This window comes from Pleurodeles waltl, chromosome 4_1 (genome assembly GCF_031143425.1).
Source record: "Pleurodeles waltl isolate 20211129_DDA chromosome 4_1, aPleWal1.hap1.20221129, whole genome shotgun sequence".
Taxonomy (NCBI): domain Eukaryota; kingdom Metazoa; phylum Chordata; class Amphibia; order Caudata; family Salamandridae; genus Pleurodeles; species Pleurodeles waltl.
Window position 1 is genome coordinate 716704663 of NC_090442.1, and position 17969 is coordinate 716722631.

General features: G+C 42.7%; 1 protein-coding gene across 2 annotated transcripts in view; it reads left to right on the forward strand.

Annotated features, from left to right (window-relative positions):
• MKLN1 (muskelin 1) overlaps positions 1-17969 on the forward strand; it is a 568922-nt gene that overhangs the window by 138836 nt on the left and 412117 nt on the right. For both annotated transcript variants that reach the window (XM_069229308.1, XM_069229309.1), the window contains exon 4: positions 1145-1233. In XM_069229308.1, coding sequence (XP_069085409.1) covers positions 1145-1233 — 89 coding nt within the window. The remainder of the gene's footprint in view (positions 1-1144; positions 1234-17969) is intronic.

Consider the following 17969-nt stretch of genomic DNA (forward strand, 5'->3'; position numbering starts at 1 on the left):
CACAGCTGTCCAGCCACCAGAAAAGCAATGCAGAGCTCTAAATTATTAACCAAGGGAATCAGAAAGAAACAGATGTGTAAAAGGATCATATGGAAGGCCCAAGGATACCAGCCAGGCTGGTACCAAAGAGAAGGGTGTTAAGAAATTAAGTGCACAGCCTGCTGTGTGATGAAAGCTGTGAGATCGGCCTGTGCAAGTAGCTTAGTGGAAGTCCACACTGAACGGCTTTTTCATACTACTTCATGTGCACATGCACCAGAAATTAGTTTCAGACTCAATTCTCATGCAGATGCACAAGAGATTAGCTCAGTGAGTTATCCTTGTTTCTTGGCACAATCTTGGAAATGCCAGGAATATGTCATTGTTTGTTTATTGGATTGAGGTAGTGGCTTTTCATGCCAGTGGTTGTATGTGTGTAATTTAGCTCACAAATAGGAAGAACAAGTTCCATAAATGGTTCTAAGCACCATATTAATGGCTATAAAGCAATCAGATTATTTACTTTGCTCTTTGCAAAGATGTGATCTGTGAGGATTTTCTTTCCTGGGTATTCGTGGATTCAGAACAATGGAAGGACATTGGATCGAATATGGTGTTGAAATGCACAGTATTCTAAGGATCCAGCTGAACTGAACTGTATAGTTAAATTCTCTCTATCATGGTTCGCAGCCCAAAACATTATTTGCTTATTGGGACTTTTTTGTAATCCAAACGCTAAACAGCTTTGAAACTGTTATACATACTGTAAAACCAGTGTAGATGCAAGTATGATTTATTTTCTTAATAGTCAAATTTCTTGGTTAGATTGTTTCAACAGCTGTCAACCATCGTGTCTTCTTTTTACCTACTGCTTGAAAAGAGCTCAACATTATAATGGTAATGCTGATTACCACCTTACTTTGGGGGGCACAGAGATGTGCCGTCTTTTTGTGATTACCTTGCACCTTTAATTCTGTTTTGTAATGTCTGCTTCAAAGATTAGATTGATGTTAATGATATATTGAAGGACTGAACATTGAAGAGTTTTGGTGTTGTACAGTAGAAGCATAAGCTTCTAGAAGAGAGTGGTCAGTTATAGCGCATGCATCGTGTATCTGCTAGCCAGTTAAGAACTACATGACACTGTTTTTTTCCCCCCCCTCAGCGGCTTGAAGAATGATTACAACAAAGAAACATTTACCTTGAAGCATAAAATTGATGAACAAATGTTCCCCTGCCGATTCATAAAGATAGGTAAATGTGCTTTATCTTTTGTTTAATTTCGAGTGGAAAGTATCGTTTTGTAAAACCTCCTGCCAGTTTTTTATTGACATGCCGTTTCAGAAAAAACATCAAACCGGTATTAAGATCATTTTTGGTTTGATGTACTTGTCAGTTTTGAAGGTCATTAAAAGTGTATTTATTATCTGTATGTGTGTGTATCTCTCTGCCTGAGTGCCCACAACTCTGTGTGCACTTGATTCTACAAAGCCAGAGCAAAATTTAAAAAAACTGGGCAGGTCAAAAACATATCCGGGATATTATTGAGATATTTTTAGCGTCTTGCAGCATATTTGCATTTATTTATCTGGGGCAGTATTTGTGTGCTGTATGCCATTTCAATAACAGTATAGACCTGCTCTAGAATTTGCTGTAGACGCTATACAAATATATCGAGCAGCTATGGGGAAATGCCTTGACTTTAAATTAGTGTTTGCATTTCTGCTTCATTTTACACATTTTAAAGCCTTGCATTGGCTTTTTTTGTTCTTGAAAACAAAACAAAAATGTAATCTTAGGGTCTCTGCCTACAGTATGTTGTTTGGAAACGATTTTTTCTTCCTTTGATAGCAGTTTCTAAAATACCATTTTTTAATGGATACTTCTAATGGCAGATTCCTCACCTTTTAGAATATTCCCAGGCACCAGACAGTTCCCAGAGAATTATCTCAGCAACTGTGTTCCTCCATATGGCTCTTCAGTGACTTTATACTGTCGTAGAAGTGATAGATCGGAGCCACATCTAAGAGGCATTCCTGTGCCTTGACTTCAGTTCCTTTCTTTCCGCACCCTCCAAAAATACGCACACAGTGTGCCAGGATAATGTTTGCCCCAAAAAAGTCAGGATTCAAGACGCACAGTGACTGCAGGAAGCACACGTTGGTCATGGACCCACACAAAGTATTCCTATGGTACTTGGGCTCCAGTCAAGACTGGCAGTCGTACAGTGAGTGCACCTGAAGATGATCAAGGATTGGGAGATGATCCCTCCCTTCCCTCTCAGTCTTCCTTTACGTTGAACGTGGGCCATATGTACAAAATAGCCAAGCGGGAATCAACCTCATCTTGCCACTTGAACTCTGAGGAGGTCATTCAAAGGGTCCAGTGTCTTCTGACTCCAGGTCCAGCATCTGGTCCCTGGCCATTGCCATTGCAGAGTCTGCAACAAATAGTTGCCTTCAAAGAGGTCATGCTGCTGCCCGCTCCCTCTGGTGTATCTTTGGGCCCATAAAGCTGCAGGGGCCTCCAGTTGGGATTCCACTGGTGGGCTCAGTGCCAGCAATCCCCTTTGCCTCTGTTCCCACAACAATAACTGCAGCAGTCCAGACGTCAGTTCTGGCCCCAGGGTCCACACTGGTTCTTTCAGTGCTGAAGCCATCTCTGCCAGCACTGGTATTGCATCTAATCGCAACACCAGTCTCTAACTTGAACAAACGTGAACCTACGCCAGGCAAATGTCATAATATTAGATATCAACTGTATTTGTTGTATGGCCAGACCTTCAGCCTAGACCTCTCCTTCAACACCATTACTTTCAGAGGTTGGAGGCAATCTGCAACTCCGATTCCAATGCAATCCGGTTCATACCTCATGCTGCACCCTCATTGCAATGAAGAAGGGCTGTACATAGACTTCCAAAAAATGCTAGTAGGCTAGGTACATCACTAGGGACACATCTGGACTCCTCACATGCTTCACTGATGTAAGAAAGAGCCTCCTTTGCTTTAGTGGTGCGAAGAGCAGCAGAAGTGCTAGACTTTCATTTGCCTTCTCTGGAAACTAAAGCCAATTTATTGACTGAAATTCTTCAACCAGGTCCAGCTTAATCTGAGCCACTATTACCATTTAACAAGGCCCTTAAGGACACTCTCTTAGCCAGTTGGTTTAAGCCAGGCCCGGCCCTTCCCTTCCCGTAAGACGATCTGTGGATAGACCAAATATTTTGACAAGGCACCCAGTGACCCAGTGCCTGAAAGCCTTGTGGAGCAGGTGTCCACAAGTAAAGTCAATCTAAATGCTTTTCCTTTGAACCACGTGTTCGGGAGTATTGATGCCTTTGGCAAGAAAATGTTTTCTTCAGCCAGCCCAGCTTAATGATCTTTGAATGCAATGTGCTTTCTGGGCAGGCACAACCATGCCTTATGAAACATTGCCTGAGCAGTCCTGCCAGATGCCTCATTGGACCTCAGGGCTTCTCTGGCCCAAATGAAGGAAAATGAACAGAGTGCAGCAAAATATGTGTTGTAAACCAGCCTGGGCACCCCCTACTTCATAGACCTGTTGCTACTGACACCAATGTAATGATTAGAAGGCATGCCTGGATATGATCATCTGGGTTGTCATGGGATGTCCAAAAGTCCCTTATGGATATGCCCTTGAATTGTTCTAGACTATTCAGAGAGAATATTGCGCCCCAGCAATTCTTACATAGTTGTTCCATAGCTGGACATCAAAGGAAGGCTGGGACAGGTCCTAACAGACAACCCAAACTGCCATTTGGCACTATAATAAGAGGGCGGGATAGTTTCCTGAATCCAATACAAGGACGTGCTTCATATCTGGAAGTGGCAGAGCCTGCAGAATTTATTATTATTTTGGTAGCCAACCATCCAGCATGGTTCCTCAGCATCATCACACATGAGCTGAGCATACATTGGCTGACAGACTGGGATTGGCATCTCAGTCCTGACCGGGCACAGGATATTTTCGATAAGTAGGGCATGATCTGATTAGATCTGTTTGGCTCCATCAAGAACGCGAAGTGGGAAAAGTTCCGGGCACTGGACTTTGCTCTAAAACAGTCATTGGGAGATGCTTTCCATCGGCAAGGGGACACTTTTGTTTTATGTGTTCCCACCACTGCGTCTACTGCCTCATGTTCTGAGGAACATCAGGACAGACCAGACAACACTGAACCGAACCAGGAGCATGTACCCAGAGCTTTTGAACCTGAGCACTTATCCTCTGATCCAGCCAAGCCTTCAGCTACAGCTCCTGTTTCAGCAAGAGGGGAGAGACCTGAATCTCTATAACCTACACCTATATGTTTGGAGATAGAGCAGCAATATTTTTTTTTATTTTTTTTACTTGACGTCTAAAGTGGTAGATGTCATTCTTGTTGCCAAATGCTTGTCCTCAAACACTTATCTACACTGGGCACTGGGAAAAGTTTGTGGCCTGGTGTGTGGGGTCTTTTATCTTGACCGTCTGCAGGCCAATCTTTCTGATGTATTGTTGCCTAATTTATTGTTGGTACACTATGGCCTTGCTGTGGGCACAGTTTAGGGTTACTTGTTGGCTCTTTCTGCCTTATTAAGTTTACCTGATCAACCCACTCTTTAAAATACTGTTGTGATGCATTCCCTGAAGGACCTGATGCATATATTTCATCCAATACAATCCTTCAATCCTCCTTTGGCCCTAAATCTAGTCCTTATGTTCTTTATGTGCATGTCAGACGAGCCTATCCAGAGTATTTGCTACAGCTTTGACGAGCAGGACAGTCTTTCCTATCATTATCTGTTCTGTGCACTGCAAGAGTGAACGACAAGCACTGTGCAACCTCCTAACACCACTTTTTTACCAGGCGAGCTTGTGCCTAGGACTCTGGATGCTTTCATGCCAAAGGTGGTATCACTCTTCCATGTTGGTCAATTGATTATACTGCCGACATTTTTTGATCCTCCAAACCCTTTGAAAAAGGAGGGGAGACTTCATTGGCATGACCGTAATAGAGGTTTGGACTTTTATATTTAGGGTACAAGAGACCATTGTGTGAATGATGAGCTCTTTGTGGGGTTCACTGGAATGTCTCTGTCAAGATGCATAGTCCTGTGTCTTAAAACCTACTATGCTCCACCATGGCGAAAGCTGCTTGAAGGCACTGGCAAAGGGGATACCGCTTGTGGAAATCGGGCAGGCTGTAATGTAGAGGTCAGGGCATACATTTCACGAAACGCAACTGCCATTACAGTCTTCCAGCTGGAGGGCAATTGTTTCTTCCTCCCTCTGCAAGACTTCCTAATCTCAGTTTGTGATTGAGAAATACCTCTGTGGTATGTATTCCAGCGCTTCCCAAACTGCGTGAAAAGACCCACTGGTGGGTCAAAAGCCTATTTTTGGTGAGTTGAGAAAGTCTGAGCAATAAATAAAGACCCCTTTAAATTCTGTCTTTAACTTGTCAGGTGTTCCGGTGCATCGAAAATAGAGGTCAGATGTCAGTCTGTCTTCTGATAAATTGCTGTTTATCTGTGTATTGATTGGTGTTTTCTTTCTCAGACTTCAAGTGAGCGGAGTTCTTAAAATGAATTATGTGACAATCGCGCTGAACTAAAAGGAGTGCAAAAGGAAATGCTATACGGTGGTATGTTTTTACAACACACACCAAAATGTAAAGCCCTGTCAATGCACTGAATGAATAAAACAAAGCAAAAGTTAATAAAATGTTCTTGTAATTCTGAAGCATGCTGGAAACAGATTTGATTAGGATCAAAACAAATCAAGACATTTTACTTGGAGATGCACCAATAATAAATATTCACAGAAACCCGATTTCCACATGTTATCATGTGTGTGCTATATAATGTTATCAGAAAAATTGTATATCTGAAAAGTTAAAAAAATAAAAATAAATTATTTATTGGCATTTAGTGCAACAGTATTAATTGACCAAGCATTATTATTGATGAATCGTTACCTCTGTTTATCCGTCAAGCTTTAAACCTTGCTGGTCATATATTTCTTAGTGTTGAAACAACTCGAAATCAGATTGGAAGCTCTATATTTCCCTCTCGATTCCCCCCCACTTCAGTGAGGAGTGTCAAATAATATAGTCAGCCCTCACTTAAAATATTTACATCATCCATGGGTGTGCCTCTCGGTATTCCAGTGTATGTGGTGTGAGTTCTAAGCTGACATTTATCCCATATGTTTTTACCCACTCCCCTATGACATTGAAACTATGTCCTTTTGGCTCCTGAGTGTGTTTTCCAATAGCGCCTGAGTCATAGCAGCCCAGGTCGTTAGGATATCTTGTGCTTTCGTGTCTTTACTAGTTTTTCTCAAATGTGTTTCTTCTGCACTCGCCCATTCTTCCAGGTCATTTTGTCATGCCTCTGTTGTTGAGGGTCCGTCCAGTGAATTGTAGTGCACCTCTTGACTATGATGAGGCGTAACAATGTGTAACGCCTGCTGAGTTTCTTTTTTGCATTTTCTGGGAGGGCCCCTAACAGGCAGTTTTTAATTGTTTGTGGAACATCCCACCCCGTCACCCTCTTGAGCTGTGATACAATTGTCCTCCAGAAATCCACCACCCCTTGACAATACCACATACATCTGAAAAGTTAGTGTCTATTTCAGTGGAACATGTGCGGTTTGTAAATGACTATGGACTACCACTTGATCCCTTAGTTTCATTTTAAACTCGCTGCTCCTCATACCCATGAACAGTAGGTAGGTCACAAACATTTGTCGTTCTAAATAGTGGGTCTTGGTTCTAAAAAGATTGGCAACTACTGATCTGTACTACAGGTGAGAAAGCTGTGGTTAGAAGTGTCCATCAGAAGAGCAAGTTACTGATCTTCGGTAAAGCTATTCCTGGTGGATACTCTAGCTGCAACTTCCTTACTGCCCAGTCACCTCTCCAGTCTGTAGAATGGAGTCCTTAACATCATAAATCTTCAAGCTACATTTTGTCACACTGTCACCTGCAGTTGGTTTGTAGTGTTCCACATGTGAAGCCATGAAGGAAAACATTAAGAGTTGATGTCTACGTGCAGGGATGACATTTGTATCCCTCACTGCTCAGTCATATCTTGGGCAGTAGGATGTCTCCGAGGATCCATAAGACACCTCATACCGAGGCATGGGAATCATTTGAGAAAAACCTTCAGATCCAGTCTGTTGACTGGAAATATTATAAAGGTGAGAAATCAGCAGTTAGAGTATCCTCCAGACAGAACAATGCCAAAGGTAAAAAACTTGTTTATTAGAGTAACTCTACTTTTTTCAGTTGAAAAACTGTTGGCAAGTGAATGGCTTGGAAGATCTTCAAGGTGACTATAAAAGTGCTAGTTATCTTGCGTGTGGCATGCCATATGAAACCTTCATGTCACAGGATCACTCATATTAGAAATGCTACATGTATGTTATACACGCTGGTAAATTTACTTGTCTTTTCAGGGGCCCATTTGTCACAATTATGTTCAAATTATATTCCACTCTTAAGTGTGGAAGCTTTCTGTCCTATGCTGGGCCATTTTTTCAGATATTTGCAGAGCGCACTTAAGTGTTAATAACTTTATTTAAAATATATATATATATACATATATCAAGGCAAAATGTGTGTCCTTTTCCCACATACTGTGGATTCTAAAGGTACCCATGGCATTTGAATTTCCTTGTTGGAACTGAGAAAATGGCCAATATGTAGCATTTAAAAAAACAAAATGGGAAAGACTCCTGTGCAAGAAAGTGTTGTTTTTTTTTCTTCTAAAAATAGCATCAACAAAAGATTTGCTGTGTTAATAACATCACCCACTCAACATTAAATGGGAGAGTCTTAAACTCATTTTTTCACCACGGTTTTTTGTAATTTTCTAAATGATGGTCATTATTCTGTATTTTTACGGTTTCTGTCTAGTTTCAGATTGTGAGAGGAGAGGAATTTAGTAACTGAGTTAACTCAGAAGCTTGTACATATTAGAAAAGTGGGCAAATTCTATATAACTGTAGCAAAGGGGTCCTTGGTGTAGATCACTAGTGGTTTTCCCAAAGAAACCAATTGTTTACATTCGAAAATAAAGAAACAAACTAGAAAAAATGGAAATATGTGACAATGTTTTTGTCTGTATGTTTTTTGCCCCAATGGCTGATTTACAAAAGTAAAATATTGGTACATCAGACTTTTCTGGTATCGGGGAAATATACGTAGGTTGTTGGTTGTCGTAAAACAAAATGCAGTGTGAAAGCTCCAAGATTTTTCCTTGGAATTTCAGTCAGTCTGGGGAAGTGGGTAGCGGTGACATGGGTCCGGGGTTGGCCAGCATACAAGAAAACCTACCAACCCCATATCCTTCAGAAAACTAGACACTTAAGATAAGGGAGGATATATTTGGGGGCTGTTGTGGGGAAGTCAGTGTTGTGTGGCCTGTGTGGATCTGACTATATTTTGTTACTCACAGCACCCTGCAAACGTCACACTTTGGCTGAATGGAATAATTTTGTCACATTTCTGTGATGGGAACACTCCAGAATATTCAGGGATTGACAATATCCCTACCACCCAGTGCTTTCAAACGTCTGGTGACAACAATGATACTTTGCATGTGTCAGTGGACCGATCACCCACAGCAGAAACCAGTGGAAACTTGGATCGTGTGAAGCCATTGTAGTGTGAATGTGGTCTTCATATGGTTTCAGTTTTGGTCAGTTCCGATGATGTGCATTGGGTCCACCTCAACTTTAAGGGTAGCTTTTCTTTTAGTAAAAGTGTAGAAATGCAAGACTTTGGTCTTTAGCTAGAAGTAACCAAGGTTTCACTCACATAAATATGGGACAAAATACTGTGTTTTGGCTCACTGGACTTTCTAGTTAAGAACATGCACCTGGATCCACACAACCTACAACACTCTGCATTCTTCGGTGTATATAGGTTTTAGAAATGCCCATGGTTGGAGGGGTTCCCTGGATGCTGACCAACCCTGGGCCAACATGTTGCAGGTATCCCTTGTGGAAGAGAGGAAATTGGGTGTTCCAGGGTATTTTTGACATTTGCAGGTCAATCTGGTAATGCAGTGTACTTGGTTGTACGGAAGCCACACTAACCAGGATCTCTAGTTTTCAGAAATGGCAAAAATTGGTAGGATTGCCTAGGTGCTGGCTAACCCATGGTGATCCCTGCTTGGATATTGCCCTCTTGTGTATCCACTAGAGAGTGGTACCGTTGGAAAGGTGAATTGATCATCTTTTCAACTGTACGTCTCCAATTGTGATTGGTGCAAACAGTTCCTTCTGCTTTCATTTTCAGTAGTGGTGATGTTATTGCGCTATGTGCACTGCCAGGGCCGGCTTTAGGCAGTGCAACCGGTGCGGCTGCACTGGGCACTGATGTGAAGAGGGGGCACTGATCTCAAGGGGGCGCTGTGTTTAGTAATAACTTATGATTTAAAAGCACCTGCTGCAGAGTTTCTTGTGATTAATGTTCCAGTTAAAGAGAGAATTTTGAGTTTTGTCTAGTGGCAGTTTTGACTCGCCATAAAGTAGCGCATAGGGTTAATATACCTGCTGCAAAGAACAGATCTGTATTTGATGTAGATAGCTGAGCGGCTAGCCAGCCTTTAACAGTGCTTTAAAACAAATGTAATGTGTGTGAGAGAGGGGCTATAGAGAGATAAGGGACACTTTTGCCGGGTGGCAGTGAGGGTATCCAAAGGGGAGATCATGGGGGGTGGGGGAGAGGGTGACATCTGCTCATCCACTAACAAAGAGCATCAGTCTGCTGGGGAAACAGCCTCGTTAAGGCTTCGGAAATGGAGTCTTTTTGGTGTGCTCATTAGAGGGAGATCCTGCCTTTAGTGGGAGGACTGGGACAGTAGTATGGAGGATGTGAACATTATACACACACACACACACGTGCGAAAGCTGCTGCGAACGCATTGGCAAAGAGGGTATCTGTTCTGGACATCTGGCAGGCTACAATGTAGACGTCGGACACACATTTCACGAAACTCAACACCCATTACAGTCTAATCCGACGTGATGGCAATTGTTTCCCTTTACCCCTGCAAGACTTCTTAATCTGAATCTGATATTGAGATACGTCTGTGGTATGAATTCCAGCACTTCCAAAACTGTGTGTTGCGACTGGTTGCAACACCTTTATTAAAAACTTCACCAGGACCTTTATGAACTATGTCTCCACTTGTCTAGACACCCTAAAGCTGCAAATGGGTGCCTAAGGCATCTTGTACAATTAAATTAATGGAAAATGTATTACTAATTCTTTAGAGCGCTGTTGGGAAAGAAATTACTGAAGTATTTGAGTTTATATAATGAGCGAAAAGTTTTTGAAGAGAGCTGTATAATTGGATAAAGGGATACCTAGGTGAAAATGACCAGTATGGTGGTGCTTTAGTAGATTTGTGTATGGGCTGAGCAATTGTGAGGCTAAACTGGGTATCTGACCAATGCAGTTAAAGTGATATAAAATGACAAAGTAACTTTATTAACTAATAATAGGTATAGACCACATTGATGTTTGTAATACGTATTTAAAGGCAGGTGATATGGTTTGGAATACTGTCTATAGGAATATGGAAAGTAACTGCGACTGTGTCAGTATTTAGAGGAGCACAGTGTGTGTCATTGTACTGCCTTGTACAAGTCAGTAAGAACTGACCAGTGGCAGACTGCCATTCAGAAAGTACCAAATGCCAAAGCATGGAAAGTTATGAATAAATCTGTCAGTACTGATACTGTTCTTGTAATCTCAGGGAGAGATCCTTAGAGTGGGGATTTTAATGGAGTTCTGTGCTTTTGAACATGGCTATAACAGTAGTACGGGGAGAGGGGCAACCCAGGACACCACATCGACTTACAAACATCCATCTCATTGAAGAGCTGTTGTTTAAGTTCCATTTGGTTGGATAGACCATCTATATGCATTAAAAACTTATCAGTCCTTCTGTGATTTAACATGGCGAATTGCAGTTTTCTTCAAAGACACTTGACGGATCATTATTCAGAAAGGAACATGAGTCCTAAATAACTGGATGAGAAAAAAGGTATGTTTATGACAAAGATAATGACAATATTTCTTGTAAAGTGGAAAGAATAATAAGATCCAAATAATGGGGTGTCTTCCTTGAGGGGAAGGTTGTTTTATGGGGGCCTGACATAGTACGTTTGTATCTTGTAGAGGAGGAATGAATATTTCTGTATAGTCCATGTCTGTGGGTTGTCGACTTTGTGCATTGGCCTTTGGTCCCACAACCTTTACCAGACCGGTTTGTGAGCATGTCTAGTATCTTGATTCTAGCGTCATGTTGTATCCCATGTGCTTGTGACCTTTATGTAAACTCTCATAATCATTTAAATGGGATTGTCTTAAGTCATATGGAGGTCATCAAGGTGATGTGCCATAGATGCCAAGATTTTTATGAATAGTGTGGTCTGACCATGTAGCTTATATACAATTCGTTCATTACACTGATGGGGTAGTAAGGGTGAAAATAGCCGCACTCCTAGGGAAGTAGACACAGTTATGAAATTTACTTCACTTTACTGGTGCAAGTGGTCAAAATGCCTTACTACCCATGGGCATAAACAAGTCTATACACAAATCATAATACTCAAACCAGACCACAGCACACAGTAACAACAGTATGATGCAAGTATTCAAGCTTCGTAGTGCATAGTTTCTAGTTAATAGAAGAGAATAGGCACGTTGGTATTCACATCTTTCCTCAAAAGATAGTCTCTTCATTTGATAGGCGAAATACATTCAGTGAGAGAGAACATCGTTCCAGAAACAGCTGACACGTGTTTCGTCACACTGGTGACTTTTTCAAGGCTGTAGAAAAACATATACATGTATCCATACTTTACAATTTGTTCTTACAATGAACATAATAAAAAGTAAAACGACCAATTAAGACCACGACCAACAAAGGTTTGTGGTCCCTGGCGAGGAACCATAGAGCGACTGGAAAGTAAATACGGCCAATTTGGACCACCACCAGTACCAGTTTATGGTCTTTGACAAGGAGCATATAGTAGGTGAAAAAATCCTCATGGTGAATAATCGGAACTGCGAACCGTGGACATGGCAAACTGCCAAATATCAAAAAGGAATATCGAGGCGATACCATATGTAAGTGCTAAGAGAAGGAGAGAGAGAGAAGAGGGAGTGAAAACTCCCAAACATTCTAAAAAATATATAAAATGAAAAACTTTTAGAACCTTGTGAGCTAAATAAGATGAAGGTGAAAAAGAGACAGCGACGAAACCAAACAGTAATGCGAAAAAGCAGTCTTGTTGTAAGTAAGAAAAACCGTAGCACCTATGGCCATACCTAATGGACGAAGTGAAATAGTAAGATCAGTACGTGGACCACAAAGTAGAGTGACTCATCGCCTCTGAAACTGTAAAAGAAGTAACCAAGAAAAAACGCAGGAAATTATCTAATGCACAAAGCGACTCAAAAGGGTAGATGCGAAGTGCAGGTATCAGTAAAAAATAGAAGAACTACCTGTAGTTAGGCTGTAAGGTATATGTATACCTTATTGGAAGAAAGACCACAACAATATACAGTGACCGGAGTAGAGGACCCTGATAAGTCCAATGGCATGTTTCTACGATAAAATAATTAGGCCATTAATGATACGCAATATTAAGGGTGAAAGCTGATCCCCAAAACAATTCCCTTGCTATGTGCCAAAAAATCCCATGTAAGTTCATGTGCTGCTAATTGTTTCAATTCTCAGGTCCAATGTTCTTGAGTGGGTATTTTTCTTGATAACTAGTGTCAAGCTAAATCTGTTTTAGCGGTGGACGTCTATCCTTGATATGTGTCCTCGGTTTCCAATCTGTTATGTACATTTGCTACTTTTGTTGAAATATTTATTGAGGTACCAATGTTTTTTGGCAAGCCAAGCCAGGGCAGATGAACATCCCAGTGTTACACCTTTGAAACAAGTTTCTTCTGCCCTGAGTCATTCTTGTCAGCAGTTATATATGTTAAAGAGTGCTGTCACAGCAAACCCCCAAAAGGGGACATAGTTCAAACATGGGCAAGCATATACAAAATAGAAATGCTACATATGTACAAACTACAAGACAACACAGACAACAGGTGACGTGTTTGTAGGCAGAAGGAAGCTTTGACCTTGCTTGTGGGTTCCTGGCAGGCTAAACTTAATGTGTGAGACAGAGCTAAACTTAAAATGGTTTGTAAAGGTTTGTTTGCACAGATGGCGTAGCTGTCAGCGGGGAAGCTTTGGTGCAGAGCTGAAATAGTAATGTGAAGAAAAGGGGAGCAGGTGAGCAAGCAGCTTGGTCAGGGACAGGAATAGATAGCTTAGTGGGATTCAGATAATGCGGGATAGAATTGGAACTTAAGTATGATGTAGTACATACATATGGATATATATTTTTTTTCAATAGCTGTACTCCCAGAGTTGAGTGTGAGGTAAGTGGAATTTGTGTAAAGTCCTTTGAGGACTTTCAAATTCTCTCCCTGGTTTAGTTCATTTAGTGTGAATATTCCATGTTTAGCCAATAACGTCCAATGAAGGGACTAGCCTCTGATTTGCAATTCTGTGTTGTGCATTGTGGGTGACCCCTTATGGATGTGTGGACGTGTCTTTAATTTCTTATTAGACATGTTCAGGTTTTCAACAGTGCTTTAATGATATGGAGGTGGGGAGGCCCTGTTTTTGTCTGCTGTTGTCCTTCTGCTATAAAGGCCCTGGAGGTCGTGTAGGTGCTTTCTCTGTATGGGGCCACATTGGAGGATCCTCACAACTCAGTGTTAGTCAGTTTATTTGGGATAGTTAGTGCCTAAATGGTAGAAGGACATACCAGGGAGCCATGGTCCTCTGCTGTAGTTGCGGTGAGTAATTTTGTGTTTTTGGACCTAGGCGTTTTAGCTGTTCAGACAGAATCTCATTTAGAAACTGAGTTCTGAATGGGTAGCATTCCCAACAAGTAATTAAATGTAGAGGTGACCACCATCTTAATCATTTGTACTCTTCCCCATAGAGAATAGCTATAGTGATGACCACAGTACAAAATCAAATTCCGTTTTCAGTATGTGGGATTCTATATTGTCTAGCACCATGATCTTTAAGCCTTTATTAATCAGGACACCGAGATACTTCATCTTTGTTATCAGCCACTTTAACCCATAAGAGTCAACGAATGCCCACCTAGTACCCTGGACAATTTTCTCCATTAATTGTATATCCAGAGGAGGTGGATAATGTTTCAGTTATAAATGTGTACAGCACACGTTTAGAGTGTGCCTTAGTGATCTCTACCCTCTTCATTGACATCTATTCTAGTTTGGAAGGAAGTAAAAACCTTTTTTTCCTTTCAGTTTCATGCAGACTGTATTGACGCTATGGAAATTTCGAACATATTCAGATCCTTCAATAGGATGGCAATGTTAGTGTCTGACGGTTAATCCGGGGTCGATATTAACTTTCCCACAAGTGTAACTTATATTATGTTTTATGCTTTGATATAAGGTATTCGACTTGTACTTGGGTTTGTTGTTACAGTATAAGTTTCACCTTGCCTCGTGTACTGCCTCAATGTATTGTGGAATACTTAACGTCTGAGGGCTCTCTACAATTCCTTTGATGTGTGTAGTGGATTTCCATTCCTTAATGGTACCTACTGGTGTTGTCGCCATTCGAGAGCAGCGTCACCCATGCCATGGACAGCTGTTCACATGAACATGTGATCAGTCGTGAAGTGTGTAGAAATTGTATGATTGCCACTCTCAAGCTCAATGTAATGATCCCTCTTTACTACCACCTTAGTTTACGATTACTTGGTAGGCAGAATGGAAGAAGGGATAACATGGGCCTCCTATGCTGTATTTTACTCATCAATCAGAATGGAGAAGTGGAAGGTTGTTTATGTGGTGGAATCCTATTAGTGGAGTGAGATTAGTATAGTCTTTCTATTAAATTTGACCCTTATCCTCCCTTTTCTTTAAAACACGTGTCTCTTAGTGTTTATATTGTCAGTGTAATGTCACTGAACCACTTATCATGGACACGAGGGTGTTTACAAAAGCAATTTCATTCTAGATTGTTGGATGGTTTAGAGACATCCCTAGACAATTCACCAATGTTATGTTTTTTATGGGCTCCCAAAGAGACCCACTCTAAAACTGCCAATATTTCCTATAGTCAGCGCATGATTGATGCCAAATTGACTGTGCTGCTGCCTCTGTAGCATCAACATAAAAGCTAGCTGTGTCTTTACAATCCCATTACTTGCATTGCTCTCTTGCAGACAGGGCGGGGGCTATTGGTGTATGTATGCGCACATTGTTTTCCATTTAGGTGTATTGCATAGAGCAGGTGTTACCATTATCTTTATTTTTTTTAATGGAACTTAGTGTTCAATGGCATCTGTCGCTGTAGATACACATGTTGTGCATAGCCCGCCATCTGGTGTTGGGTCGGAGTGTTACAAGTTGTTTTTCTTCGAAGAAGTCTTTCGAGTCACGGGATTGAGGGACTCCTCCTCTTTGTCTCCATTGCGCATGGGCGTCGACTCCATCTTCGATTGTTTTCTTTCCGCCATCGGGTTCGGACGTGTTCCTTTCGCTCCGGGTTTCGGAACGGAAAGTTAGCTCAAAATCTGAAAATTACGTCGGTATTGTTGCGTTCGGGATCGGGTTAGATAGAATCGAAACGATAACATCTCCGTTGCCCTTCGGGGTAGTTTTCGATCCCCCGTCGGGGCCTGGTCGGCCCGACCGCATATGACATCGACGCTGATGGAACGGACCCCGTTCCGATTCTGTCCTAAATGCCACAACAAATACCCATATACAGACCAACATTCGGTCTGTAACCTGTGCCTGTCGCCCGAGCACAGGGAAGAAACTTGTGAGGCCTGTCGTGCGTTCCGGTCCCGAAAAACGCTCCGTGACCGACGAGCCAGAAGACTGCAAATGGCTTCCACGCCGACAGGACACCGAGAATTCGAGGAACAAGAAGAAGTAGAAGCCTTCTCGATCCATGAATCGGACTCGGAAGAATTCGACGACCATGAAACAGTGAGTAAGACGTCGAAGATAGCACATAAGAAGACTGACAAGGCCCAGGGGACGCCACTGCCATCAGGCCATGGCTCAACCCATAAAAGCGGTGACCGACCATCGGCACCGAAGAAGGCCGAAATAGTGCCGAGATCGTCCGACTCGGGTCGAGACACAGGCACCCAGCCATCTCGGGACCGAGATAGGGCTGCCGACAAAGATCGACGCCGAGATAGCGGAGCCGAAGCTGCTCGACGCAGAGACAGCGGCACCGAGGAGGATCGACGCCGAGAGGGTTCGACTCCGAAAAAGAGAAAAGTCGCCTCGGAGCCGAAAAAGAGCGTGGACATAGTTTCGGTGCCAAAACGACCCGCAACCGAGCCAGCTACCGGTTCCTATTCAGAGGAACAATCACTGTCCTCTCAAATGCGAAAGCATAGATTCGAGGAGGAATTACAATCCACCGAGGTGGACCACACTCAAAAACGGATTTTTATACAGAGTGGAACAGGGAAAATAAGCAACCTTCCCCCTATTAGGAGGAAGAGGAGACTTGAATTCCAACAAGAACAAGCACCACAAACAAAACTGGTGAAGAAGGTAACTCCGCCACCCTCTCCTCCACCTGTAGCTCACATTTCACCGGCACAGACTCCGTCACATTCACCGGCTCACACCACCTTAAGCCAAGGTGACCAGGACCAAGATGCTTGGGACTTATACGACGCCCCAGTGTCAGACAACAGTCCAGAGGCATATCCTACAAAGCCCTCACCACCAGAAGACATCACAGCATATTCACAAGTGGTGGCTAGAGCAGCGGAGTTCCATAACGTGTCTTTACACTCGGAGCCTGTTGAGGATGACTTCCTCTTCAACACCCTCTCTTCCACACATAGCACCTACCAAAGCCTGCCTATGCTCCCAGGAATGCTAAGGCATGCAAAGGACATATTCAAAGAGCCTGTCAAGAGTAGGGCAATAACACCGAGGGTGGAAAAGAAATATAAAGCACCTCCCACAGACCCAGCTTTCATCACCTCGCAACTGCCACCAGATTCGGTTGTGGTAGGGGCAGCTCGCAAGAGAGCAAACTCTCACACATCGGGCGATGCACCACCCCCGGATAAGGAGAGCCGCAAGTTCGATGCAGCCGGTAAAAGGGTCGCAGTACAGGCTGCAAACCAGTGGCGCATCGCTAACTCTCAAGCGCTCCTAGCGCGATATGACAGAGCCCACTGGGACGAGATGCAACACCTCATTGAGCATCTACCCACAGAACTACAAAAGAGGGCGAAACAAGTGGTTGAGGAGGGCCAAAACATCTCCAATAACCAGATACGCTCCTCTATGGACGCAGCGGACACAGCAGCAAGAACAATTAACACGGCAGTAACCATACGAAGGCACGCGTGGCTACGAACATCTGGTTTTAAACCAGAGATACAGCAGGCGGTGCTCAATATGCTATTCAATGAGCAACAATTGTTCGGACCTGAAGTGGACACGGCAATTGAGAAGCTAAAAAAGGACACTGACACTGCAAAAGCCATGGGCGCGCTCTACTCCCCGCAGAGCAGAGGCACTTTCAACACCTTCCGCAAGACAACCTTTAGAGGGGGGTTTCGGGGTCAAGCCACACAAGCCAGTACCTCACATTCAACACCGTCCACCTACCAGGGACAGTACCAAAGGGGAGGCTTTCGGGGCCAATACAGAGGAGGACAATTCCCTAGAAGCAGGGGAAAATTTCAAAGCCCCAAAACACCTACAACCAAACAGTGACTCACACGTCACTCATCCCCTCCACACAACACCAGTGGGGGGAAGAATAAGTCAGTATTACCAAGCGTGGGAGAAAATAACAACAGACACTTGGGTCTTAGCAATTATCCAACATGGTTATTGCATAGAATTTCTACAAATCCCT